Source organism: Bubalus kerabau, chromosome 5 (genome assembly GCF_029407905.1).
Source record: "Bubalus kerabau isolate K-KA32 ecotype Philippines breed swamp buffalo chromosome 5, PCC_UOA_SB_1v2, whole genome shotgun sequence".
NCBI lineage: Eukaryota > Metazoa > Chordata > Mammalia > Artiodactyla > Bovidae > Bubalus > Bubalus kerabau.
Window position 1 is genome coordinate 9563701 of NC_073628.1, and position 27887 is coordinate 9591587.

The following is a 27887-nucleotide window of genomic DNA, read 5'->3' on the forward strand; positions in this document are numbered from 1 at the left end:
TTGTATATTTTTGAGATTAATTCTTTGTCACTTGCTTCATTTGCTATTATTTTCTCCCATTCTGAAGGCTGTCTTTTCACCTTGCTTATACTTTTCTTCGTTGTGCAAAAACTTTTAAGTTTAATTAGGTCCCATTTGTTTGTTTTTGCTTTTATTTCCATTACTCTGGGAGTTGGGTCATAGAGGATCCTGCTGTGGTTTATGTCAGAGAGTGTTTTGCCTATGTTTTCCTCTATGAGTTTTATAGTTTCTGGTCTTAGGTCTTTAATCCATTTTGAGTTTATTTTTGTGTATTGTGTTAGAACGTGTTCTAGTTTCATTCTTTTACAAGTGGTTGACCAGTTTTCCCAGCACCACTTGTTAAAGAGATTGTCTTTTCTCCGTTGTATATTCTTGCCTCTTTTGTCAAAGATGAGGTGTTCATAGGTGTGTAGATTTATCTCTGGGCTTTCTATTTTGTTCCATTAATCTATATTTCTGTCTTTGTGCCAGTACCATACTGTCTTTATGACTGTAGCTTTGTAGTAGAGTCTGAAGTCAGGCAGGTTGATTCCTCCAGTTCCATTCTTCTTTCTCAAGATTTCTTTAGCTATTTGAGGTTTTTTGTATTTCCATACAAATTGTGAACTTATTTGTTCTGGTTCTCTGAAAAATACCGTTGGTAGCTTGATAGGGATTCCATTGAATCTATAGATTGCTTTGGGCAGTATACACATTTTCACTATATTTATTCTTCTGATCCATGAATATGGTATATTTCTCCATCTATTTGTGTCCTCTTTGATTTCTTTCATCAGTGTTTTATAGTTTTCTATAAATAGATCTTTTGTTTCTTTAGGTAGATTTACTCCTAAATATTTTATTCTTTTCATTGCAATCAGATCAGATCAGATCAGATCAGTCACTCAGTCGTGTCCGACTCTTTGCGACCCCATGAATCGCAGCACACCAGGCCTCCCTGTCCATCACCAACTCCTGGAGTTCACTGAGACTCATGTCCATCGAGTCAGTGATGCCATTGCAATGGTAAGTGGAATTGTTTCCTTAATTTCTCTTTCTTTTTTCTCATTGTTAGTGTATAGGAATGAGGGATTTCTGTGTATTAATTTTATATCCTGCAACTTTACTATATTCATTGATTAGCTCTAGTAATTTTCTGGTGGTGTCTTTAGGGTTTTCTATGTAGAGGATTATGTCATCTGCAAACAGTGAGAGTTTTACTTCTTTTCCAATCTGGATTCATTTTATTTCTTTTTCTTCTCTGATTGCTGCCGCCAAAACTTCCAGTATGACAAAACCAATACAATATTGTAAAGTAATTAGCCTCCAATTAAAATAAATAAATTTAAATTAAAAAAATAATAAACAAGATCTTTAAAAAAAAAATAGTAGTGGTGAGAGTGGGCACCCTTGTCTTTTTCCTGACTTTAGGGGAAATGCTTTCAATTTTTCACCATTGAGGTTAATGTTTGCTGTGGGTTTATCATATATGGCTTTTATTATGTTGAGGTATGTTCTTTCTGTGCCTGCTTTCTGGAGGGTTTTTATCATAAATGGATATTGAATTTGTCAAAGGCTTTCTCTGCATCTATTGAGATAATCATATGGGTTTCTTTTTTTAATTTTATTTTATTTTTAAACTTTACAATATTGTATTGGTTTTGCCAAATATTGAAATGAATCCGCCACAGGTATACATGTGTTCCCCACCCTGAACCCTCCACCCTTCTCCCTCCCCATACCATCCCTCTGGGTCGTCCCAATGCACCAGCCCCAAGCATCCAGTATCATTCATTGAACCTGGACTGGTGACCCATTCCATATATGATATTATATGTATTTCAATGCCATTCTCCCAAATCATCCCACCCTCTCCCTCTCCCTCTCCCACAGAGTCCAAAAGACTGTTCTATACATCAGTGTCTCTTTTGCTGTCTCGTATACAGGGTTATTGTTACCATCTTTCTAAATTCCATATATATGCATTAGTATACTGTATTGGTGTTTTTCTTTCTGTCTTACTTCACTCTGTATAATAGGCTCCAGTTTCATCCACCTCATTAGAACTGATTCAAATGTATTCTTTTTAATGGCTGAGTACTACTCCATTGTGTATATGTACCACAGCTTTCTTATCTTTCAATTTGTTAATGTGGTGTATCACATTGATTGATTTGCGGATATTGAAGAATCCTTGCACCCCTGGGATAAAGCCCACTTGGTCATGATGTATGATCTTTTTAATATGTTGTTGGATTCTGTCTGCTAGAATTTTGTTAAGGATTTTTGCATCTATGTTCATCAGTGATATTGGCCTGTAGTTTTCTTTTTTTGTGGCATCTTTGTCTGGTTTTGGTATTAGGGTGGGTGATGGTGGCCTCATAGAATGAGTTTGGCAGTTTACCTTCCTCTGCAATTTTCTGGAAGAGTTTGAGTAGGATAAGTGTTAGTTCTCTAAATTTTTGGTAGAATTCACCTGTGAAGCCATCTGGTCCTGAGCTTTTGTTTGTTGGAAGATTTTTTAATACAGGTTTGATTTCTGTGCTTGTGATGGGGCTGTTAAGATTGTCTATTTATTCCTGGTTCAGTTTTGGAATAAAACTCTTAATAAAATGCCAATTGTTTTCAACAGCCTATAACATGTTTGATTTCTTTTTTTTAATTTTATTTTATTTTTAACTTTACAAAATTGTATTAGTTATGCCAAATATCATAATGAATCCACCATAGGTATACATGTGTTCCCCATCCTGATTATAGCATGTTTTCACATTTATGAATGCCCATCACTATGTGCCCTCACCCAAAATGAGACAATAATTTGTTAAATCTGATGTTTTTAAAATGAAAACTTATATTTCAAACTGGATTTGTCTTTTATTAATTATTATTTGTCTTTTAATAATTACTATTAATTAGAAAAGTTTTCTTATTAATTAGCCATGACAATAAGAATATAACTTTTAATTTGCAGTAATTATATTTAATACATACACATTTTAAAAATTGCTTTTTCTATATTTGCCATTCAATGTTGATAACTTAAAAGAATTTTAAAATACATATGTTAACTGTTGAAAATATGAAGAGAAAAAATTGCAAAGAGAAAGTAATAATCATTTAAAATTTCACCATTAGAAGGTCAACATTCTTATTTCAATGAATGTATTTCCACATACCACATAATCCTTCTATTTGGAGAGATTTATGATGTTAAATGTATCATGTCTTAAGTATATATATATATGTATATATACACACATATCTATATTAGTATTTGTTTATGGATTTCTTTTGATGTTTGGTTTCATATCCTATATTGTTCTGTACATTTATGGACAGTTCACCATATGCTGTCCCACACATCAAGCAGTCATATACTAACTCCATGATATTCTTTTGCTTCTGAATTCCACACATCAAGTAGTCACATATTAATTCCATGACATTCCTCTGCTTCTGAATTATCTTGTCTATTAATAATTTATTGATAGATCTTAAACTTTTTCAACTACTTTCCCTAAATATTGAACTGCTCATGGAACATGTACCAAGAAATTATATGTTTAAGTGAATACTAAGGCAATAATTATAAATTAGATTCAATTTTCCAGTATATTTACTTGCTACTTTGTAGATATAAAGGAAAACTCCAAGTTTTGTTCTTCATATTTTTCCTTTCCTCCCTGGTCAGTCATAAAATCTCCTTAAAATTTTGTCACTTTTATGCAGAAATCTTCCTCATTTACTTTTCTTGAGAACTGTTTACTGGAGAAACAAAATAGAAAAAACAAATCAACCAGCCAATTAGCAAATAAAAATAAACATTAAAAAAGAGAAAAACATGAAAATAAGTTCAGATGCCCTCCCTGCACAAGTACAAACTGAACTTCTAACCATCAACTTTTTTTTTTTTTTTACTTTACAATATTGTATTGGTTTTGCCATACAGCCACATGCATCCACCACGGGTGTACACATGTTCCCAATCCTGAACCCCCCCTCCCACTTCCCTCCCCATATCATCTCTCTGGGTCATCCCAGTGCACCAGACCCATCAACTTCTTATAATCCAATAAAATCCATAGGGTTGACACTCATGCTGGAAAAGGCTCTACAGACTGTGCAGACCCAAGAAAGCAGTTTGAAAATTGCTACTCTCACTTGGGTCTGTTTAGACCTCTGACCAACAACACCTTTGGAAAGCCAAGAGGTGAACTGAAAATCTAAGGGCACTCCCCATCTGTTGTGGGTTGAATTATGTCTTTCACAAAATTCATACACTGAAGTCATAACTCTCAGTATCTCAGACTGTGAGATTGCCATATTTGGAAACAATAATGTTGCATATAAAATTAATTAAGATGAGGTTACATTAGACTAGAATGGGCCCCTAATCCAATATGATTAGTGTCTTTATTCAAAGGGAACATTTGGGCATAGAAGTGTGCCAGGGAGGTGTCATGTATAGATTGGAGTTATGCTGCCACAGGAGCTACTAGAAACCAGGAGAGACCTGGAACAGACCCTTCCCTAGAGTCTACAGATGGGGCATGAACCTGCCAACAACTTGAGCTCAGACTTAAAAGCTAGATAACTGTGAGGCAATCATTTCTGTTAAGTCACTGACTTTGTGAACCATGATTATGGGCACCAGGTCACTAATATACCATTTTTCTTATTTTAAAATACATTTTGTCAGTTTCTATTTTTCCTGTAACAATCTTTCCATTACTTGTGGCAGCAAATTGTCTGACTCTTACAGGCACATACATAATATTAATTATCTTTTCAAAGAGAATCATTAACTCTATGTGATCTTCCTAACATTATTCCTTCATGTTTGTTTCCCTTTCATATACTAGGCTTTTATGGATCTAAGGACCATGAAACACCATCAGGAATGTGTGTCTCTCATGAGGGCATGTAGGATGTGCCTTCACAACAGAGATAATTACCATCACTTCAGCACTAAAACTACCAGTAAGAACAGGGAAAAGGAAATCTCTGCAGTCTAGACTGGAGCACACAGTGGGTAGAAATGACCCTGCCTCTCGTGAAGGCAATGACCCGACATGGAAGTATCCCTGGCAAGGCTCAGTGATCTGAAGGACCCACACAGCGTGTTGCCTTTCTCACCTACAGATTCAAAGCACACAGTCCCTTCCAGGGGTTGGTAGCAGGTTACTCACTTATTTTCCACATCCTGGATGGTGTCAGGCAGAGGCAGATGTCTGGTTTCAGGTTGGAGAAGGACGAGAAGACTAGCAATGATGGGGCACACTCCATAGATGATCCAGGGCAGAGTGGGTAGATACACCACTAGGGTCATCAGCAGGGGAGCCAGTGCTGCCCCACACCTACTAGCCATCATATCTATGCCTGCAGCTTTTGCTCTAAATGATAAGTAATAATTTTTGTAATAATTCAGTAAAAATCTTCACTTGTAATTTATAATCTATTATTTTGACATGATTATGGAAGACAATAAAAGACAATTATTAAATACTTGGGTTTGACTACAAACACTTATTTTTGCAGTTTTCTCTGTAATTTTCCAGCTGTCTTTGTCAGGGTCAAAGTGTGAAAGACCCATTGTCATAATTAAACAGAACATTACACACTAGACCTATTCTAACAAATGGCCCAAAAGGTTAATGAAATGAAGCACTGAAGTATTGCTTAGGACAGTGCATGGCCCCAAATCAGCTTTTTCAATAAACTGTGACTATAATTGCTGTTAGCATATCACTAGTACAGTTAAAAACAATTGCTTTATAGTTAACATTTCCTATTATGCTTATTCCCACAACAACCATCAGTTAGCTGGGAAAGTTCTTTTTTGGGCAGCGGCAGAACATTCATAAACTCATATACCTGACAAGAGTGGGGAGGAGTTCAACAAAATGGACAGAAATACTGGTGTTAGAGGCGGCAACACAGCCCATTCCCACACTTGCCAAAGTCACACGCACAGTCTGCATTTCTGGAGACAAGAAGATCAGAGAGATTAAAATAACTATGTGGAAGGAATCAGCATCCACCAAATTTAGTCAAGGGGGAAAAAACCCTACTCCTTTACCTGTATGTTTGAAATAAGTTGTAGAAAACTGTACAGTGGCAGTGATCATGGGGTGACTGAACAAATGAAAAATGTAAAATTATAAATATAGGTGGTAAAAAGTACATAAAGGTATCTGGATTAATTGCAGCAAATCTCTTCACATAGGTGAGATTTACTGGAGAAGCAGAAGAAAAAATGAATCTGGCAGAAATTTGCTTTTACTTATTCAGTCCAGTACTTGTTATATCCTAATGGTAGAAGGTAGAACCATCATGCAGTCAATTCCTAAATCTAAGGCTCATCTCTAACTTTGAGGACTTTATGATTAAAGTGCAGAATTTAAAGTTATCAGTCATCCTGGTGTACCTGGGAATTAGCAGATTTTAATAAGGTGAGACTTTCATTGATAAAATCAGAAAAGTCCCAGGTAGACCTAAATGAGTCAGTCAACCGAGAGCAGATACAGCATCGCCATGGGGTAAGCATGACACCAGAGAGTACTAGAAGGACAGGATTAATCTCTGAAAGGACAGGCAGAAGATATAGATCTAGATCAATTTTAGTTTTGAATGGAAGGAAACCTACTAGGAGAAAATGGAAGAATGGAAACCTACTAGGAAATAAAAATTAGTCAAAATTTGTTGCTGTTGTTGTTTAGTTGCAAAGTCATGTCTGACTCTTTTGTAATCCCAAGGACTATAGCCCCTCCAGGCTCCTCCATCCATGGGATTTTCCAGGCAAGAATACTGGAGTATTGCCATCTGCCATCTGCTTCTCCAGGGGATGTTCCTGACCCAGGGATAGAACCCACATCTTCTGCATTGGCAAGCAAGTTCTTTACCATTGAGCCATCAGAGAAGTCCCAATTCAAAATTAGGGAAACATTTGTTCCCTATGTTCACATGTTCAAAGAATCAGTTTTCTGAGCAATATAAAAAGAAATCTAATTATAGCTATATAATATTGGAAACAAACTTTACTGTAAGGCAATAAGCCTGCATCATTAATGATATTCTGAGGAGCAGAGTTCACCAGTCTATGAGGATATAAAGCACATTTCTGCATTGGGAGATGGCAAAACATTGTGCCCACTAAGTTTCTCCTAGTCATTACATAACATCATTCTATTAACATATGAAGTAATCTAACAGGGAATTGACAAGGGTTTCCTCTTCCTGCTCTACACTCTTTCACTACTTAAAGAGGAATTTTTTTTTTTTCATTTCCTGGAAGACTTCCATAAGCAAGAGATGTAGTTATGGTGACTTAACCCCACAGTCACATGTGGATACATAGATATGGGGAAGTAGACCAGTCATCAAAGCTGGCAATGAGGCGCCCAGAGTGGGTGACCATATCATGTCCTCGCCTGGAATATAATTGCAAGACCTTGCCCCTCCATGTTTGTTATTAAAAGAGTGAATGAGTGTATGTGTGCTCATTCATGTCTGACTCCTTGTGACCCCATAGATCTGTAGACTGCCAGGCTCCTCTGTACATGGGATTTCCCAGGCAAGAATATTGGAATGGGTTGCCATTTCATCCTCCAGGGGATCTTCCTGGCCCAGGGATTGAACCTGCATCTCCTGTGGCTCCTGCTTTGTCAGACAGATTCTTTACCACTGAGCCATCAGGGAAGCCAAAAAGAGTGAATGAGTGAAGAGAAAGTGAACAATTGCTGTTCTGGAGAAACTGTCTGAAATAAATGACACTAGTTTCCAACATTTCCATAATGGAGTGAATATAAACAGATGCCTGATTTGTCCCTCGACATGTGACTCATTTCTCAACAACTTATTAGCAGAATTTCTCATTAACAATCATATTGGTTTGAGGGAATACTTAGCCCTTAATTAGGATCTCTCTTTAATCCTGGCTTCCAACAAGTGTGATCAATTGCAGTCCCTGAAGGAGTAGAAAAAGACCCTTCATTTCCCCAGAGCCCAGTTTTCTCTCACCTTGGGGCACAAACGTGTTGACCAAAATGGAAAGTCCCACCAGGAACATGAAAAGCGTCTGGGTTGGTCGACGGCCCATGTGATTCAATACTGGAGGTATAAGACATCGGGTTAAGCCCGTGAGAGCTCCAAAGATGACCTGGAACAGGAATATGTTGCTCCCAAAGTGTTGTAGATTGATGAAGATGCCAAAAAAGGGTATTGTGGTTCCAAATCTGTAGTAAATGAAAAAGGAAAGACAGAAGCCATAAAATTTAGAGCCCAGATGCTACAGTTGATGATTATATCCACCCAGGCAACTAATAGTCAAGGTTAAAGAATAAAGTCCCAATCTGATTTCTCCAATTTTAGAAGTAAAATTATCATAAATAATTACATGGAGTCACTTGGACTGAAAAGAGATCAAACCAGTGAATCCTAAAGGAAATCACCCTGAATATTCATTGGAAGGACTGATAATGAAGCTGAAGCTCCAGTACTTTGGCCACCTGATGTGAAGAGCCAATTCACTGGAAAAGATGCTAATGCTGGGAAAGATTGAGGGCAGGAGGATAAGGGGAGGACCGAGGACGAGATGGTTGTTTGGCATCATCAACTCAATGGACATTACTTTGAACAAACTCCGGGAGATGGTGAAGGGCAGGGAAACCTGGCTTGCTGCTGTCCATGGGGTCTCAGAGTAGGGCACGACTGAGTAAATGAATAACAAATATATGAAAATGATATTCCTTCTGTCTTTCTTTTGTCTGAGTCCCTGAGCATAGAGTTGGCAGTGACAGGAAAGCATATCTGCTGTGATCAGCAAATTGGATGCTACATAGAAATTGAATGGAGAAGACCAAAACCAGGAATTTAGAAAAAGAATTACTTTTTGAAGTTTGTCTGTATGCTGTGAGTCTGACATCTCCTACCCCAAACCCAATATTGTAAACCATTTCTCTTTTCTCAGTTCAGTTCAGTTCAGTTGCTCAGTCGTGTCCGACTCTTTGTGACCCCATGAATCGCAGCATGCCAGGCCTCCCTGTCCATCACCAGAAACTAGTGATTAAAACTGTGAAGGGACCATGCATGTCTTCTTGACCTGGGAGCATAGTATCCTGGGTTTTAACACAATTCTGGGGAATTCAAAGTTCATATATGATTTCTTAGGGCTAAGAGAATATGTGAGAATTCAGAAGAGCAAACATACATTTACTGCACTGTCAGAAATGGAATCAAACGTTCCAACTTGGGATCAACCTTTTACCCAGAAAACATCTAAAAAAAAAAGGAGTCCACTTTAATGATCTACTACACCCTGAGAGAGCTACACTTAGACATTACAACAGAAGAAACACCACAGATCACAGCAATTGCAAGCAAGTCCTCTCTTGACCATTATCTCTGCTTTTTCCTTCCCCTCTGATTGTCTAGGATTCGGGAACAAAAGTCTGTGTCCTAGTGGATATGGGAAAGGTGAAAAAGCACAATGCAGTTAAACACAGAAGCAGCCTACTAGGGTATTCCTAGGAAGATGTAAATTGTACAATACAATAGCTACTTTCTTAAGCTTGGGGAAGGTCTATATTGTCATGTATGCTTTTCATTCTTGATTGTTAAATCTTCAAAAATTTAGAATTATATTTAAAATTTCCCCTCTTGACTCTACCAAAATACAAGTACTTACATACTCTCATGACATAATGAATGAGATTTTCACAGGAACCATTGTGCTAACACTCAAATAAAGTGTTAGTCACTCAGTCGTGTCCGACTCTTTGCTATCCCACGGACTGTAGCCCACCAGGCTCCTCTATCCATGGGATTCTCCAGGCAAGAATACTGGGGTGGTTTGACATGCCCTCTTCCAGGGGATCTTCCTGACCTGGGGATCCAACCCAGGTCTCCTGCATTGCAGACAGATACTTTACCATCTGAGTTACCCGGGAAGCCCCAACACTCAAATAAGCTGAATCCAAATTGAAAACAAGTAACAGTTCACCAACACTGGAGTACATGTAGACATTGTAGCTTAATCATCTGCTGCTGCTGCTGCTAAGTCACTCCAGTCATGTCCAACTCTGTGTGACCCCATAGATGGCAGCCCACCAGGATCCGCCGTCCCTGGAATTCTCCAGGCAAGAACTCTGGAGTGGGTTGCCATTTCCTTCTCCAATTCATGAAAGGGAAAAGTGAAGTGAAGTCGCTCAGTCATGTCCAACTCTTAGCGACCCTATGGACTGCAGCCCACCAGGCTCCTCCGTCCATGGGATTTTCCAGGCAAGAGTACTGGAGTGGGGTGCCATTGTGGAAACTAAATTCCTAGGGAGGAGAACAGCCTACTTTTATACGCAACAGAATGGATGAATCTTCATGAATGAGCATAAAGAAAGGGGGCTGTCTCTGAACCTATCTGTCATTTACATTATGTAAAAGAATCAGGCAACACTCATCTGTAGTGAAGAAGATAAGAACAGTTGTTAATTTTTATTTTTCACAGGAGAGAGTAGTGAGGAGAGAATAGAGTCAGGAAGTGGTGCTGGTGGTGGTTATTGTGCAACTGGATAGTTGACAGGAACTCCTGGGAAATTTGAATTTTCTGTCTTGATCTGGAGGTTGGTTACATTTTTACATATTGGTGTATTCATTGATTTGTATATATTCTTAATCTCTTCAGGTTTATGTATTATTTTTTAATTAAAATATTTTATTATAAAAATATTTCTTGCACACAGGAAAAATAAAGAGAATAATATGTACCCACCATTTCAGTACATTGTCTAATTGCTTTACTTATTTACTCACTTAATAGCATTAAAGTTTTATAGATACAATTGAAGCTCCCTATATGTTCCTTCTTGATCTCTTCTCCTTCAATCCTCCCAAAGGGGCTGATACTTACCATTGACATGGTTGCTCTTCTTACACATGTGTATATCCTATGCACACTGGTATAGTTTTGTATATAAGATTGTTTTACCTTTTTTTACGTAAAACAATTGGCATCATGCTGATAAATCACAAATCATTCTGAATTTTTCATTTTCATTATGTTTTTACAGCTGCATCTATGTTGGTGCAGTTGGCCCTAGTTCAATCATTTTAACAGCTGTAAGATATTACATTGTACAAATGTACAAATTTGTACAAATTACATTGTACAAATATGCTACAAATTATTCATTAGTTTTCTATTAGCAGATTAGAATTTTCTGTCTTGACCTGGAGGTTGGTTACATTTTTACATATTGACATATTCATTGATTCATATATATTCATGATCTCTTCGTGTTTCTGTTTTAAAATTTTGCTTCAATTAAATTGAAAGATAAATATAGAAAAACAAGTGCTAAGATCTGTTCTTAATGGAAGTTCTCAACATCAGTCTCCAGTTAAGAGACAGATAGAGTGATAAAATCTAACTCTTCATCATACAATCAGTTTCTTGTGAGTCTTAGTTGGTGTTTCCCACATCTTTTATTTTCAAATCACCATCTCCCTCTCACAACACTTTTGTAACCTTTGAAATAAATAGTTTTATGCCCCAACTCTGAATGTTGCCATGCACTGTGAGCAAGCCCACCTCACAAAGAACAGAAGACAGATTCTTTTTCGCAGGTTGGGTGTGCGGAACAAGTCAAACACAGTAGTTTTCATCTGTGCTGTCTTCAGCTCCTCCTGCATGGTCACTCTCAAACCCTTCAACAACAGCAAACACATATCATTTGCCAACATAGTTCGAGGTATAGTGGTTAGCATTGGATCCCAAAAGGACAGAAATGATGTATTCGCTTTCTTTCTGCGTGTGTGTCCTAAGTCACTTCAGTTGTGTCCGATTCTTTGCAACCCTATGGACAATTCCCCACCAGGCTCCTCTGTTCATGGGATTCTCCAGACAAGAATACTGGAGTGGGTTGCCATGCCCTCCTCCAGGGGATCTTCCCAACCCAGGGATCAAACCTGCATCTCTTATGTCTACCTCCATTGGCAGGCGGGTTCTTTACCACTAGCACCACCTGGAAAGCCCCTCCTTCTTTCTAGGGTAACATATTATACATGAAACCACAAGTGTGAATGTGATATGAAGGAGTATGTAAGGAGTTAAGGGAAACTCCAGGAAATTAAATGGCAACAACAAAATTTTGAAAATGAGGTCATGGTATCCAAGGGAGTACACAGCCTATAGATTCAATTCAGGAAATGAACTAAAGGAAGTAGTTGCACAGCAAGCAAAGCTTCTTTTCTCTGAAATAGACCTGAAAGATGAGAGAACTGAGCTTGTCTTCCAACTAACTGCCCTGTTAGAAAATCAGCTTGTCTATCTCAAGAAGGAGAAGGCAGGTGTCAGTTTATTTCTTCTCTACAACCCTTAACCACCTTCCCTTCCCTTCTCACCTCCATGTTCAGGGTTGCTTCAGCATTCTTCATTCCATTTCTGTGTGCAACTTTCTTAAGTTCCTTTAAGCCCTCATCTGGTTTATAGGTGATAATCAGCCACCGAGCAGATTCCACCAGCCACCTGAAGAAAGGCACACAAGTGCAGTCAGCTCTCTTTTTTTATGTATTGTATGCTTTTTGCCTTCCATCTATATCCACCATTTCACTTGTTGGATTCACAGACCTTGGAGTCAAATTTCCTCTCTGCTTACTCAGGAAGAGATTTTACAAGAAGCTTATGAAGTTTAAGGTGGAGAGTCCTTCATATGCATATTCTCTTTGAAAGCTTTGCATGGGATCTAACAACTTTGTGAATATAGTATATATTTATAATATATATTCTTTTTAAAAAAAGAAGCCCCCAAATGATGTAAGCTTATAGCCCAACAAATATTGCAAATACTCTTGCTGCTACCAACACTGTTGGTACCTAACTACACAAGTGAGTCACTTGTTTACATCTGCCTCAGATTTCTCATCAATAAAATGGGGACTGTAGCACCATCTTCTTTGTAGAACTGGAAAGAGGATAAAATGACTTAGGAGATGATTCTGACAAGGACTACACTCTGCTCCTTCTTTGAACTCATCTCAATGTATTAAATCTATAGTCATCCTTCTGTGATCACTTAAGCTGATTCTCCCTACCATAAGTAAATGTTTGTTAAAACTATTTAAGGGAAAAGGAAGTGCTGAACACATAACAGAAATCACCCTATCGACATGCCATTTTTAGTAATGTAGAAATTATGCCACTATTTTGTCAACTGGCTATATGAACAAATTTGCTGCCTCTTCCTTTATCCAAAATCAGCAACAACATAGAAAATTGCTGAATCTTTACCATATTGGATTCACTCCAAAGCTCAAAAAACAGTATTTTAAAAATATGTCTGATTTTATACTAAGGAAAATAATATTAGCCTAACTCTGACCACTATACTGGGTAAAACTTATAAAGATGGCAGAAAATATCTAGAAATCCCAGACAGAAAAGTCATTATTACTCTGTGTTCTGCTTCTCAAATCTCAAATCCCACAGAGTGAACAGATGAGAGACATGGGTTTTAGGTCCAAACAATACAAAATGGTCCGTGGAATAAGAAAATCAATATATCTTAATTCAATATGCATTTTCATCCCAGGTTCCCATAAGACAGAGTAAGAGAGAAGGCTCGTACCTTGAGGAGAGAAAGAAGACAAAGAAAGGTACAGATACCACCAGCTGCAGGGTGCGCCACTCTCGAAAGACAAAAGCCAGTCCTCCCAGCATCATCTGTCCCATACTAAAGGTACAGGTTACCAGTGTTAATATCATGGCTTTTGACTGGGATCTTGTCCACTCTATAACTGGAAGAAAATCCAAATGGGATATTAATGTCACATAAAGATGAAATTTCAAAGTGATTTTTAAGGCTTGGAAAATGGGAGGAGACCAAAATTATTGACTTACTCAGCATAATGTTGTTTGCCACGATGACCACAGCAGAACAGCCTGACCAGAAGCGTAGGGAGCAGTAAATGAGGAAGGTGGGAGCAAAGGCTGCACAGGTCCCAGAGATGGCCAGCTGGAGCAAACAGCACCTGAGAATCAACTTCCGCCCAAACCTAAGAAATAGAATCTGCTTAGATGATGGAAATAATGATAACTTGTGGTAAAAACATAAGAAACCAAAAGAGTACTCTGAAATTTAGAGAATGTTTTAACAAGTGATTCTTTGTACATGAAAGCTTTTAAAAAAGAAGGGCTAAATCAACAATAGGAATCTCCTTAAATAACACTCTTTTTCTATAGACTAACAAGACCAAAACCTCATCCTCCAATCACCAAATGGCCTCTGACACCAAGTGGCACCATATAAAATAAACTATAATGTTGGAACTTGGAAAATACCATAAGAACCCACCGTACTAACAGGTATTTAGCAAAGTAGAGAGTCTGTACAGTGTTCAGAGCACAAGAGAGCTAAAAGTGTACTTGGGTCTCTAGGACCAGACAGGTTAAGGTTAAACTGATGCAAAAGATCAGTGGACAGAGTTGTTGAAGGTTTATAACTGCCATATAACCCAGCAATCCCACTGCTGGGCATACACACTGAGAAAATCAGAATTGAAAGAGACACATGTACCCCAATGTTCATCGCAACACTGTTTATAATAGCCAGGACATGGAAGCAACCTAGATGTCCATCAGCAGACGAATGGATAAGAAAGCAGTGGTACATATACACAACAGAGTATTACTCAGCCATTAAAAAGAATACATTTGAGTCAGTCCTAATGAGGTAGATGAAACTGGAGCCTATTATACAGAGCGAAGTAAGCCAGAAAGAAAAACACCAATACAGTATACTAACTCATATATATGGAATTTAGAAGATGGTAACAATAACCCTGTATGTGAGACAGCAAGAGACACAGAGGTATAGAACAGACTTTTGGACTCTGTGGGAGAGGGCAAAGGTGGGATGATTTGGGAGAATGGCATTGAAACATGTATAATATCATATATGAAATGAATCGCCAGTCCAGGTTTGATGCATGATACAGGATGCTCAGGGCTGGTGCACTGGGATGACCCAGAGGGATGGTATAGGGAGGGAGGTGGGAGGGGGGTTCAGGATGGGGAGCACGTGTACACCCATGGTGGATTCATGTTGATGTATGGCAAAACCAATACAATAGTGTAAAGTAATTAGCCTCCAATTAAAATAAATTCATATTTAAAAAAAAAAAAAGCCACTCTTTGATGAATCTGGATTTATAGTCTTCAAGAAGTGTGCTTTTCTAGAAAAGAATATAAAAGTATCATAACCCAGACAGCATACATTATATAAATTTCTCAGAGGAAAGAATTATGTAAGATGAAGAATGAAGTGAAAAGTAAGGTGAAGGACAAATAAGAAAAAATGAATTCTGTGTTCCATGAGCATCAAGAAAATAGGGCCTTAGTGGAGGCAACCTGGATTAAACAGGATCTGCTAATCTATATACCAGTAATAAAAACAGATAGACAATCTGGAATTGAAAATTCCTCTGCAATCCTTAAAACATAATTCTTAAAATGCTCAAATAATTCACCCTAAAAATAGAAAATGTGAACCATAGGAACCAGCATCACCAAAAAAATTGTAATTATTATCACCATCAAGAAAATAATGCAGAAAACAAACAAAGAGAAATGTTAGAATGAGAAAAATCAAAACAACAACCACATCTTGAGTTGCAGCGCCATGCACATTGCTTCAGCACATGCCCTAACTGCATGGGCCAGCCTTGGCCCTTCATACTTATAACTCTGGTCTGAGAGCAGGGTGGAGGTCGCTGCATGCAGCACCCTATGAGCAAGTGAAACTAGACGAAGCACAAAGGAAAAGGGGAGGGGGGGAGGAATATCCAAAGAAACCAGAGGCTGGAGATGTTGAGTACTGGTCCAAGCTCTCAAGGCGATAGAGAGAACCACAGCAGAAGCTTTGGTAATCCCCACCACATGCTCTTCTGGGCATTGTCAGAGCCTAAGAGCTGGGGTTAGAAGAGACAGCAGTTCAAATCCTGGTGACACCAGGTTCAAGCTGGGAAACCAGTGAAGAGAGACTTCTGGGATGCTGACAAGAGCAATAGATGATTGATTTTGGATTGTAATCTTCCCACGGACAGTTGCCCAGTCCTCAGTTCTATGAGGCTTTCGTTCATCACAGGGCCACACATAGTGCTGCCCTTAGAACCTGAGTAAAAATTCGCTCCTCAGCCACAGCCTCCCAGCTCCATCCCTCCCAAGTATCCTCTTCCCAGCAGATCAAGCCCCAAACCTTTGGTGTGGGAACACTGACTCCAAGACCCTACACTACCAGAGTACTAACCCTAGGGAGTAACAAATAGTGAGAACTCACACAAAAGAAACCACTTGAATACAAGACCCAGCATCATCCAACCACCAGCAGCACCTTGTGCAAAATGCCTCACCCAAACAACAAATAAAACAAAAATACAAAACCAATCATCAGCAGACAGGATTACCACCTCACTCTGCCTTGCCCATCAGAGGAAAATCAAGCAAACAAACAAAAACTCAGCACAAATTTCACTCTATACGAAGTTTACACAAAGCACTGGACCAACCATAGGAGGGAAGAAACCAAAATGAAGAAAGAATTCAACCTTTAAGTCTGGGAAAAGGAGACCTCAAACACAATGAGTTTAAAAAAAAAAAATAGTGTAAAGGCAGAGAAATACTACACAAATGAAGAAACAAACTAGAAACACAGAAGTCCAAATAAATGAAGAGGAAATAGGCAAACTACCTGAAAAAGAATTCAGAATAAAGATAGTAAAGATGATCAAAAACCTTGGGAAAAAATGGAGAAAATACAAGAATCAATTGACAAAGACCTAGAAGAATTAAAGAATAAACATACAGAGACAAACAATACATTTACTGAAATTAAAAATACTCTAGAAGGAATCAATAGCAGAATATCTGAAGCAGAAGAATGAATCAGTGAGCTGGAAGATAAAATGATAGAAATAACTTCTGAAGAGCAGAATAAAGTAAAGGAATGAAAAGAATTGAGGACAGTCTCAGAGACCTCTGGGATAATATCAAATGCACCAGCATTTGAATTATAGAGGTCCCAGAAGAAGAAGAGAAAAACAAAGTTTATGAGAAAATTTTTGAAGAGAATATAGTTGAAAATGTCTCCAACATGGAAAAGGAAATGGTCAATCAAGTCCAAGAGGCACAAAGAGTCCCATACAGGATAAACTCAAGGAGAAACACACCAAGACACTAAACAAACTAACAAAGACTAAACACAAAGAAAGAATATTAAAAGCAACAAGGAAGAAACAAGTAACATACAAGGGAAATCCCATATGCTTAACAGTTGATCTTTCAGTAGAAACTCTGCAGGCCAGAAGGGAATGGCAGGATATATTTAAAGTACTGAAAGGGAAAAATATACAATGAAGATTACAGTACCTGGCAATGATCTCATTCAAAATTGACGGAGAAATAAAAAGCCTTTCAGACAAGCAAACGTTAAGAGAATTAAGTACCACCAAACCAGCTTTACAACAAAAGTTAAAAGGACTTATATAGTCAAGAAATACAAGAGAAGTAAAAAGATCTACATAATCAACCCCAAACAATTAAGAAAAGGGCAATAGGAACATATATGTCAATAATTACTTTAAATGTAAATGGGTTAAACGCTCCAATTGAAAGACACAGACTGGCTGAATGGATACAAAACCAAGGGCCATATACATGCTGTCTACAAGAAACCCACTTCAGACCTCAAGGCACATACAGACTGAAAGTCAGGGGATGGAAAAATATATTCCTGCAAATGGGAAGCAAAAGAAAGCTGGAGTAGCAGTCCTCATATCAGACAAAATAGACCTTAAAAGAAATAGGATTACAAGATATAAGGAAGGACACTACATAATGATCAAGGGCTCAATCCAAGAGGAAGACATAACAATTGTAAATATCTATGCACCCAACATAGGAGCGCCTCAATACATAAGACAAACACTAACAGACATAAAAGGAGAAATTGACAGTAACACAAGAATAATAGGAGACTTTAACACCACACTCACACCAATGGACAGATCATCAAAAGAGAAATTTAATGAGGAAACACAAGTCTTAAATGATGCATTAGGTGAGATGGATCTCATTTGTATCTTCAGGACATTCCATCCAAATGAAGAAGAATACACCTTCTTCTCAAGTGCACATGGAACATTCTCCAGGATAGACCGCATCTTGGGTCACAAATCAAATCTCAGTAAATTGAAGAAAATTGAAATCATATCAAGCATCTTCTCTGATGACAATGCTGTGAGACTAGATATGTTACCAAAAAAAAAAAAAATGCTAAGAAACACAAACACATGAAGACAAATAACACATTTCTAAATAACCAACAGGGGACTGAAGAAATCAAAAGGGAAATCAAAAAATTTCTAGAAACAAATGACAATGAAAACACGACAACTCAAAACCCATGGGATGCAGCAAAAGCAGTTCTAAGAGGGAAATTTATAGCAGTACAATCCTACCTCAAGAAACAAGAAAAACATTGAATAGAAAACCTAAATTTACACCTAAAACAACTGGAAAAATAACAAAAAGCCCCAAAATTAGTAGAAGGAAAAAAATCAGAAAGATCCCAGCAGAAATAAATGAAAGAAACAATACTGAAGATTAATAAAACTAAAAGCTGGTTCTTTGAGAAGATAAACAAAATTGACAAGCTTTAAGCCAGACTCATAAGGAAGAAAATAGAGAAGAATCAAATCAACAAAATTAGAAATGAAAAAGGAGAAGTTGCAACAGACAGTGCAGAAATACAAAGGATTATAAGAGATTATTATGAACAACTATATGGCAATAAAATGGATAACCTGGAAGAAATGGACAGATTGTTAGAAAAGTTCAATCCTCCAAGACTAACCAGGAAGTAATAGAAATTATGAACAACCCAATTATAAGCACTGAAGTTGAAGCTGTGATCAAAAATCTCCCCCCCAAAAAAGTCCAGGACCAGATGGTGCCACAGGAGAAAACTATCAAACATTTAGAGAAGAGCTAAGGCCTATCCTTCTAAAATTCTTTCCAAAAATTGCAGAGGAATGAACACTTCCAAACTCATTCTACAAGGCCATCATCACCCTGATGCCAAAACCAGACAAAGACAACACACAAAAAAAAGAAAATTAGAGGCCAATATCACTGATGAACATAGAAGAAAAAATCCTCAACAAAATTTTAGCAAACAGAATTCAGCAACACATCAAAAAGCTCATATACCATGCTCACGTTGGGTATTCCAGGAATGCAAGGATTCTTCAATATATTCAAATCAATCAGTGTGATACACTATATTAACAAATTGAAAGATAAAACCATATGATAATCTCAATAGATGAAGAAAAAGGCTTTGACAAAATTCAGCACCCATTTATGATTAAAACTATTCAAAACATGAGCATTGGAACCTAGCCAAGGTTCCGATGTTCCAACCCAACCTACTTATGTTGAGGAACTTATCTCAACATGCTGCTGCTAAGCCACTTCAGTCGTGTCCAACTCTGTGTGACCCAATAGACAGCAGCCCACCAGGCTCCCCTGTCCCTGGGATTCTCAAGAACGCTGGAGTGGGTTGCCATTTCCTTCTCCAATGCATGAAAGTGAAAAGTGAAAGTGAAGTCGCTCAGTCATGTCTGACTCTTTGCAACCCCGTGGATTGCAGCCCACCAGGCTCCTCCGCCCATGGGATTTTCCAGGCAAGAGTACTGGAGTGGGGTGCCATTGCCTTCTCCATCTCAACATAGTAAAGGCCATATATGATAGGCCGACAGCAAACACTATGCTCAATGGTGGAAAATTGCAAACATTCCCCCTAAGATCAGGAACAAGACAAGGATGTTCACTTTCACCACTATTATTCAACATAGTTCTGGAAGTCCTAGCTACAGCAATCAGAGAAGAAAGAAAAAAAAGGAATCCAGATTGGAAAAGAAGAAATAAATCTCTCACTGTTTGAAGATAACATGATACTGTACAAAGAAAACCCTAAAGATACTATCAGAAAACTACTAGAGCTAATCAGTGAATTTAAAGTTTTAAGATACAACATTAAAACACAGAAATCACTTGCATTTCTATATATTAACAATGAAAAATCAGAAAGAGAAATTAAGGAAGCAATCCCATTCACCATTGCAACACAAAGAATTAAATATCTAGGAATAAGCTTACCTAAGGGGACAAAAGAACTGTATACAGAAAGTTATAAGACACTGATGAAAGAAATCAAAGATGACATAAACAGATGGAGAGATATTCCATGTTCCTGGGTAGAAAGAATCAATATTGTGTATATGTACCATAGCTTTCTTATCCATTCATCGTGGAGCCTATTATACAGAGTGAAGTAAGCCAGAAAGAAAAACACCAATACAGTATACTAACGCATATATATGGAATTTAGAAAGATGGTAACAATAACCCTGTGTACGAGACAGCAAAAGAGACACTGATATATAGAACAGTCTTATGGACTCTGTGGGAGAGGGAGAGGGTGGGAAGATTTGGGAGAATGGCATTGAAACATGTAAAATATCATGTATGAAAAAAGTTGCCAGTCCAGGTTCAATGCACAATACTGGATGCTTGGGGCTAGTGCACTGGGACGACCCAGAGGGATGGTATGGGGAGGGAGGAGGGAGGAGGGTTCAGGATGGGGAACACATGTATACCTGTGGTGGATTCATTTTGATATTTGGCAAAACTAATACAATTTTGTAAAGTTTAAAAATAAAATAAAATTTAAAAAAAAAGAAAGAAAGAATCAATATTGTGAAAATGACTTACTACCAAATACAATCTATAGATTCAATGTGATCCCTATCAAATTACGAATGGCATTTTAAAAGAACTAGAACAAAAAATTTCACAATTCATATGTAAACACAAAAGACCCCGAATAGCCAAAGCAGTCTTGAGAAAGAAGAATGGAGCTGGAACAAATCAACCTTCCTGAATTCAGATTATACTACAAAACTACAGTCATCGAGACAGTATGGTACTGGCACAGAAACAGATATCTAGACCAATGGAACAAGATAGAAAGCCCAGAAATAAACCCATGCACCTTTGGGTACCTTATTTTTTTAAAAGAAGGCAAGAATATACAATGAGGGGCAAAGCAGCCTCTTCAATAAATGGTGCTGGGAAAACTGGACAGCTACAGGCAAAAGAATGAAATTAGAACACTTCCTAATATCATACACAAAGATAAACTCAAAATTGATTAAAGACCTAAATGTAAGACCAGAACTTATAAAACTCTTAGAGGAAAACATAGGCAGAACACTCCATGACATAAAGCAAGATCCTCTATGACCCACCTCCTAGAGTAATAGAAATAAAAACAAAAGTAAACAAGTTGGACCTGATTAAATGTAAAAGCTTTTGCACAGCAAAGGAAACTATAAGCAAGGTGAAAAGACAATTCTCAGAATGGGAGAAAATGATAGCATATGAATCAATTGACAAAGGATTAATTTCCAAAATATACAAGTAGCTCACACAATTCAATACCAGAAAAGCAAACAACCCATTCAAAAAGTGGGGAAAAGACCTAAGCAGACATTTCTCCAAAGAAGATGTACAGATGGCTAACAAACACATGACAAGATGCTCAACATCGCTCATTATTAGAGAAATGCAAATCAAAATAACAATGAGATATCATCTCACACCAGCCAGAATGGCCATCATCAAAAAGTATACAAACAATACAGGAAGCTTGGGGTTGGTGCACTGGGATGACCCAGAGGGATGGTATGGGGAGGGAGGTGCGAGGGGGGTTCAGGATTGGGAACACGTGTACACCCGTGGCGGATGCATGTGGATGTATGGCAAAACCAATACAATATTGTAAAGTAAAAAAAAAATTTTTTTTTAAGTCTACAAACTGTAAATGCTGTAGAGGGTGTGGAGAAAGGGAACCCTCTTGCTCTGTTGGTGGGAATGTAAATTGATACAGCCACAATGGAAGATGATATGGAGATTCCTTTAAAAACTATGGCAAAACCAATACCATATTGTAAAGTTAAAAAATAAAAAATAAATACAAATAAATTTTAAAAATTAAAAAAAAAAAACTAGGAACAAAACCACCATATGACCTAGCAATCCCACTCCTAGGCAAATACCGTGAGGAAACCAAAATTGAAACAGACACACGTACCCCAGTGCTCATTGTAGCACTATTTACGATAGCTAGAACATGGAAGCAACCTAGATGTCCATCAACAGATGAATGGATAAAGAAGTTGTGCTACATATACACAATGGAATATTCAGTTCAGTTCAGTTCAGTTGCTCAGTCGTGTCCGACTCTTTGCAACCCCATGAATTGCAGCACGCCAGGCCTCCCTGTCCATCACCAACTCCCGGAGTTCACCCAAACTCATATCCATCCAGTCGGTGATGCCATCCAGCCATCTCATCCTCTGTCATCCCCTTCTCCTCCTGCCCCCAATCCCTCCCAGCTTCAGGGTCTTTTCCAATGAATCAACTCTTTGCATGAGGTGGCCAAAGTATTGGAGTTTCAGCTTCAACATCAGTCCTTCCATTGAACGCCCAGGACTGATCTCCTTTAGGATGGACTGGTTGGATCTCCTTGCAGTCCAGGGACTCTCAGGAATCTTCTCCAATGCCACAGTTCAAAAGCATCAATTCTTCAGCACTCAGCTTTCTTCACAGTCCAACTCTCACATCCGTACATGACTACTGGAAAAACCATAGCCTTGACTAGACAGACCTTTGTTGGCAAAGTAATGTCTCTGCTTTTTAATATGCTATCTACGTTGGTCATAACTTTCCTTCCAAGGAGTAAGCATCTTTTAATTTCATGGCTGCAGTCACACTCAACCATAAAAAGGAATCCATTTGAGTCAGTTCTGATGAGGTGGATGAACCTAGAACCTATTATACAGAGTGAAGTGAGTCAGAAAGAGAAAGATAAATATCGTATTCTAACACACATATACAGAATCTAGAAGAATGGTACTGAAGAACTTATTTACAGGGCAGAATGGAGAAACATAGAGAATAGATTTATGGACATGAGGAGAGGGGAGGAGAGGGTGAGATGTATGGAGAGAGTAACATGGAAATTTACATTACCATATGTAAAATAGATAGCCAATGGGAATTTGCTGTATGGCTCAGGAAACTCAAACAGGGGCTCTGTATCAACCTAGAGGGGTGGGGTAGGGAGGGAGATAGTACGGAAGTTCAAAAAGGAGGGGATATGTGTGCACCTATGTCTGATTCATGTTGAGGTTTGACAGAAAAAAACAGAATTCTGTAAAGCAATTATCCTTCAATAAAAAAATAAATTAAAAAGAACAAGAACAACAACAACCACATGAACTAATTGCTATCTCTATCAAATGATAGAGATTACCATATGGGTTTAAAAAGAGATGGACTTTTATGCTGCCCACTATACTACTTAAAATATTATAGATTGAAAGTCAATTGACAGGAAAATATATATACAATTCAGGTAGTAATAAGATGACTAGAGTCTTTATATCATCATCAAAGAAAAAAATTTCAAAACAAAATTTATTTACAGGCACAATAATGCTGAAAACATCAAGTGTATCTTTACTCAGCAAAGGTGAACTACATGAAACAAAACTGACAGAATTAGATAACAGAATTTATGATAGAGATATATTTGATACACTGATACCTTTAATTTTGATACAACTAACACTATATAGACTTTTCATTTTAATCTTTTTAGAAGTACAAGTCAGTAATTAATTATACTCATCATATCGTGGAACCATCAACATTGTCTTTTTTGAAAACGTTTTCATCAACCCAAGACAAATTCTCACAATTAAGCAATAACTCTCCATCCCTGCCCATTATCCTTTTGAAAATTTTAAACTCTCTCTTCATTCGTTTGCTTATTCTGGATATTTCATATAAGTGGTTGCCTACAATTTCCTTTTGTACCTGGCTTATTTCACTTAGCATAATTTTTTGAGGTTCTCTCATGTTGCGCAAAGATGGGCACAATAAAGGACAGAAACAGCAAGAATCTAACAGAAGCAGAAGAGATTAAGAAGAGGTGGCAAGAATACACAGAAGAACCATTTTTTTAAAAAGGTCCTAATGACCAAGATAACCACCACGGTGTGATCACTCACCTAGGTCACTCATCAATGGTTATAGGACTGGAAAAAGTCAGTTTTAATTCCAGTCCCAAAGAAGGGCAATGCCAAAGAATGTTCAAACTACCATACAATTGAGCTCATTTCACATGCTAGTAAGATAATGCTTAAAATCCTTCAAGTTGGCTTCACAAGTATAGGAACCAAGAACTCCCAGATGTGCAAGCTAGATTTAGAAAAGGCAGAGGAATCAGAGACCAAATTGCCAACATCCATTGGATCATAGAAAAAAAACAAGGAAATTCCAGAATGAATGTAAATTGATATAGCCACTACAAAGAACAGTATGGAGATTCCTTAGAAAACTAAAAATGGAACTACCATATGACTCAGTAATCCCATTTCTGGACATATACCCAGAGAAAACCATAATTCAGAAAGATACTTTCAATGTTCTTGCAGCACTATTTACAATAACCAGGACATGGAAGCAGCCTAAATGTCCATCAACAGAGGAATGGATAAAGAAGATGTGGTACATATATGCAATTAATGTTAGTTTAGTTAAGTCACTCAGTCATGTCCGACTCTTTGCAACCCCGTGGACTGTAGCCCACCAGGCTCCTCCATCCATGGGATTCTCCAGGCAAGAATGCTGGAGTGGGTTGCCATTTTACTCAGCCATAAAAAGGAGCAAAACTGTGCAATCTGCAGAGATGCAGTTGGACCTAGAGACTGTCATACAGAGTGAAGAAAGTCAAAAAGAGAAAAAAAAGTCATATAATAACTTTTATATGTGGAATATAGAAAATAATGTAGATGAACTTATTTGCAAAGCAGAAGTAAAGACACACACAAAAGAATGGGCATATAGATACTAGTAGGGGGAGGAGGAGTGGGATGAACTGGGGGACTGGGATTGACATATACACACTAATATGTGTAACTATTACATAACACTACATAGTCATAACTACTATGTATAACTACCATAGCTACTGTGTAACACTACTATGGATAACTAAGGAGAACCTACTGGGTAGCACAGGGCACCCTACTCAGCCCTCTGTGGTGACCTACATGGGAAGAAAATCCAAAAAAGAAGGGATATATGTATACAAACAGCTTATTCACTTTGTTGTACAACAGAAACTAATACTGTAAAGTAACTATACTCCAATAAAATTTAATTTAAAAAATAATTTCAAATTGAATGTTCTTTCTCTAGCAGCTCTTCCAGTTATAATAAAGCAGTTTCATAATAATAAAAAGCTATTCTGAAATGCCCCCAGATCTTATGGTGATATCATTTCTGTGCCCAGTACAGAGATCTCCATGGCAACAAAATTGCATTCTTCACAATGAGTCCAATCCTACATTTCCAACTGCAGCTGCTTGGGAACTAAGGAAACCCCCAACACTATAAACTGTCTATCAGAACTCAATAAAACTTATTTATGAAACAATTAATCATAAACTCTGAAAACAACACAGAGTAGGGCAGCAATGATCTGGAGACATACCTATCTGAGAGATGACCATATATGAAGCCTCCCACCAGCATTCCAGCCATGAATAGGGATTGAGCCACTGGTTTCTGTGACTGATGGTCACAAATGAGGTCCCACTGGAAGAGAAGGAAACCAGCACAGAGGAGCTTCACAGAATCTTATAGTCTTATAGCCCTCAACGCTCACTCAGTCAAAAAGCCATCAGTGAAATTCATGTCCGCTGGCTTCTCTTTACCACATTTACTGATCTATATCATTAATGTCTCAGCTTATGCATTGTTTTCTTCTAATAATCATCAACTAAATCTTTTAGGTTATATTAGGGCCAATCTTCATATTCACTTAGCACTGCATACCTCAGTGGTTCTCAATCATTTCCACACACTGAAAACTTTGAGGTTGCCTTTTCAACAACCTAGATTTTTCAACAGCTCTAGATTTCACACCTAGAGCGAAATGCACTCTGATTTGCTTGTATGACAAGTATCCAGGAAAGGACTTTTTAAAAAAAAATGTATACAAATATTTATAATTTGCAACTAGACTAAGAGCAAATGACCAAGAATAATTTTCCACAGTTTATATCAAGTACTTCTCACATTATGTGAGAACTGATGGTTAGGAAAGTAAACTTAAACCTTTGTGATACTAAAATTCATATCTAGTCATTGATTTCACTGTCATCAATTGTGCTTGGCAATTAAATAAATAAGTAATCAGTTTTCTTAAAAGAATGAAAGACAGCTGGCTACACTATCTATTCAGTGAAAGAAGACATGAATCTTCAGACATGACTTTGTGTTATTCTGAATACCCAGACCATATACTTAGAAGAGGTACATGGGGCCTTTACCTCAGTCACGATGGTGGAGGAGAACAGGCTGTGATCATACACCCACCCATCCACACAAGGCTCCGTGTCCAGGTCAGTCATGTTGGGGAAGGTCCCATTCAGGTGAAGGAGTTGCCACTGAGGGTGGAGGAAACGATGACATTTCTCTGGCTTCAAGTTTGAATCCAGTGGGATAGAGATTCTCAGGAGAACATCAGGACTGAGGAATCCAGTGTCATTATCAGAGACAGTGTCATTATCAAGAATGTGGACCCAGCAACGATGACGAGGAATGGCCGCAGTGAAGTTCTCCAAAAGTATTTGACAAACTATTATCATGAGGGAAGGAAGAATTAAAGCCATCTGAAGGATCTGGAATTTTCCCAGGCCACCAACTTCATCCAGGAGCTCCTCAAAAGCCATTGGGCAAAGACAATCTTCAAGAAGAGTCAGAATGACCTCAGTTCTAGCTTCAAAGGAGAAAAAGCTTTCCTTTCATTAATTCATGTTAGATCTGTGTAACTCACACCAGTATCTCGTCAATGTGTCCCATCCCCTCTCTACTGCAACAGAGCAGTGGGAGCAGTTTTCTTAGTCTTTCTGGAATCAGGAGGTATCACTGTTTTCGTAAAGTTATAAAGAAAGTTATTTACCTAAGACACTTCTATGTGATGTAAACCTTTAAATCTGTTTAAAGATTTACTCTCTGAAAACACTTCCCCTCAGTTATTCTGTAAAATCAATATTGGACTTCAGCATGTACATATTCTCTAAATGTGTTAAAATAAGACTGCCACACAGTCTTCAGTCATTTCCAGAAAACAGAATTTGGGACACATAGAAGTGAACTGCTTTATGATTTTCCTGTGGAAAGAAGATAAAACAAGTGTTTTTCTGTTTTTCATTGAATTTAGATTAAAATAATTAACAAAATATAATCCTTTGTTTTTAATTAAAGCAAGGTGGAATGTGGTGCAATAACTACATTTTTAAAAATTTATTTATTTTTTAATTGAAGAATAGTTGCTTTACAGAATTTTGTTGTTTTCTGTCAAACCTCAACATGAATCAGTCATAGGTATACTTATGTCCCCTCCCTCTTGAACCTCCTTCCCATCTCCTTCCCCATGCCACCCCTCTAGGTTGATACAGAGCTGCTGTTTGAGTTCCCTGAGACATACAGCAAATTCCCATTGGCTATCTACTTTACATATGATAACATAAGTTTCCATGTTACTCTCTCCATACATCTCACCCTCTCCTCCCCTCTCCCCATGTCCATAAATCTATTCTCTGTGTTTGTTTCTCCATTGCTTCCCTGCAAATAAATTCTTCAGTGCCATCTTTCGAGATTCCATACATATGCGTTAGAATATGGTATTTATCTTTCT

The 27887-nt window shown here is 37.8% G+C and overlaps 1 protein-coding gene and 1 long non-coding RNA gene across 2 annotated transcripts; one reads left to right on the plus strand and one right to left on the minus strand.

Moving 5' to 3' along the window:
• LOC129653612 (uncharacterized) lies at positions 1–5186 on the plus strand. The gene is made up of 3 exons (XR_008715177.1): positions 1–426; positions 882–1026; positions 4866–5186. It is a non-coding gene; the product is annotated as an uncharacterized LOC129653612 (long non-coding RNA).
• LOC129653611 (solute carrier family 22 member 10-like) lies at positions 3708–26919 on the minus strand. Its single transcript, XM_055583354.1, has 10 exons — positions 26518–26919; positions 25677–25780; positions 13892–14046; positions 13620–13788; positions 12397–12520; positions 11585–11700; positions 8023–8237; positions 5878–5986; positions 5193–5396; positions 3708–3768 (listed from the first exon to the last, which is right to left on the minus strand). The coding sequence occupies exons 1-10, from the start codon at positions 26917–26919 to the stop codon at positions 3708–3710; spliced, it is 1659 nt and encodes a 552-aa protein (XP_055439329.1).
• Positions 26920–27887: the final 968 nt, after the last annotated feature.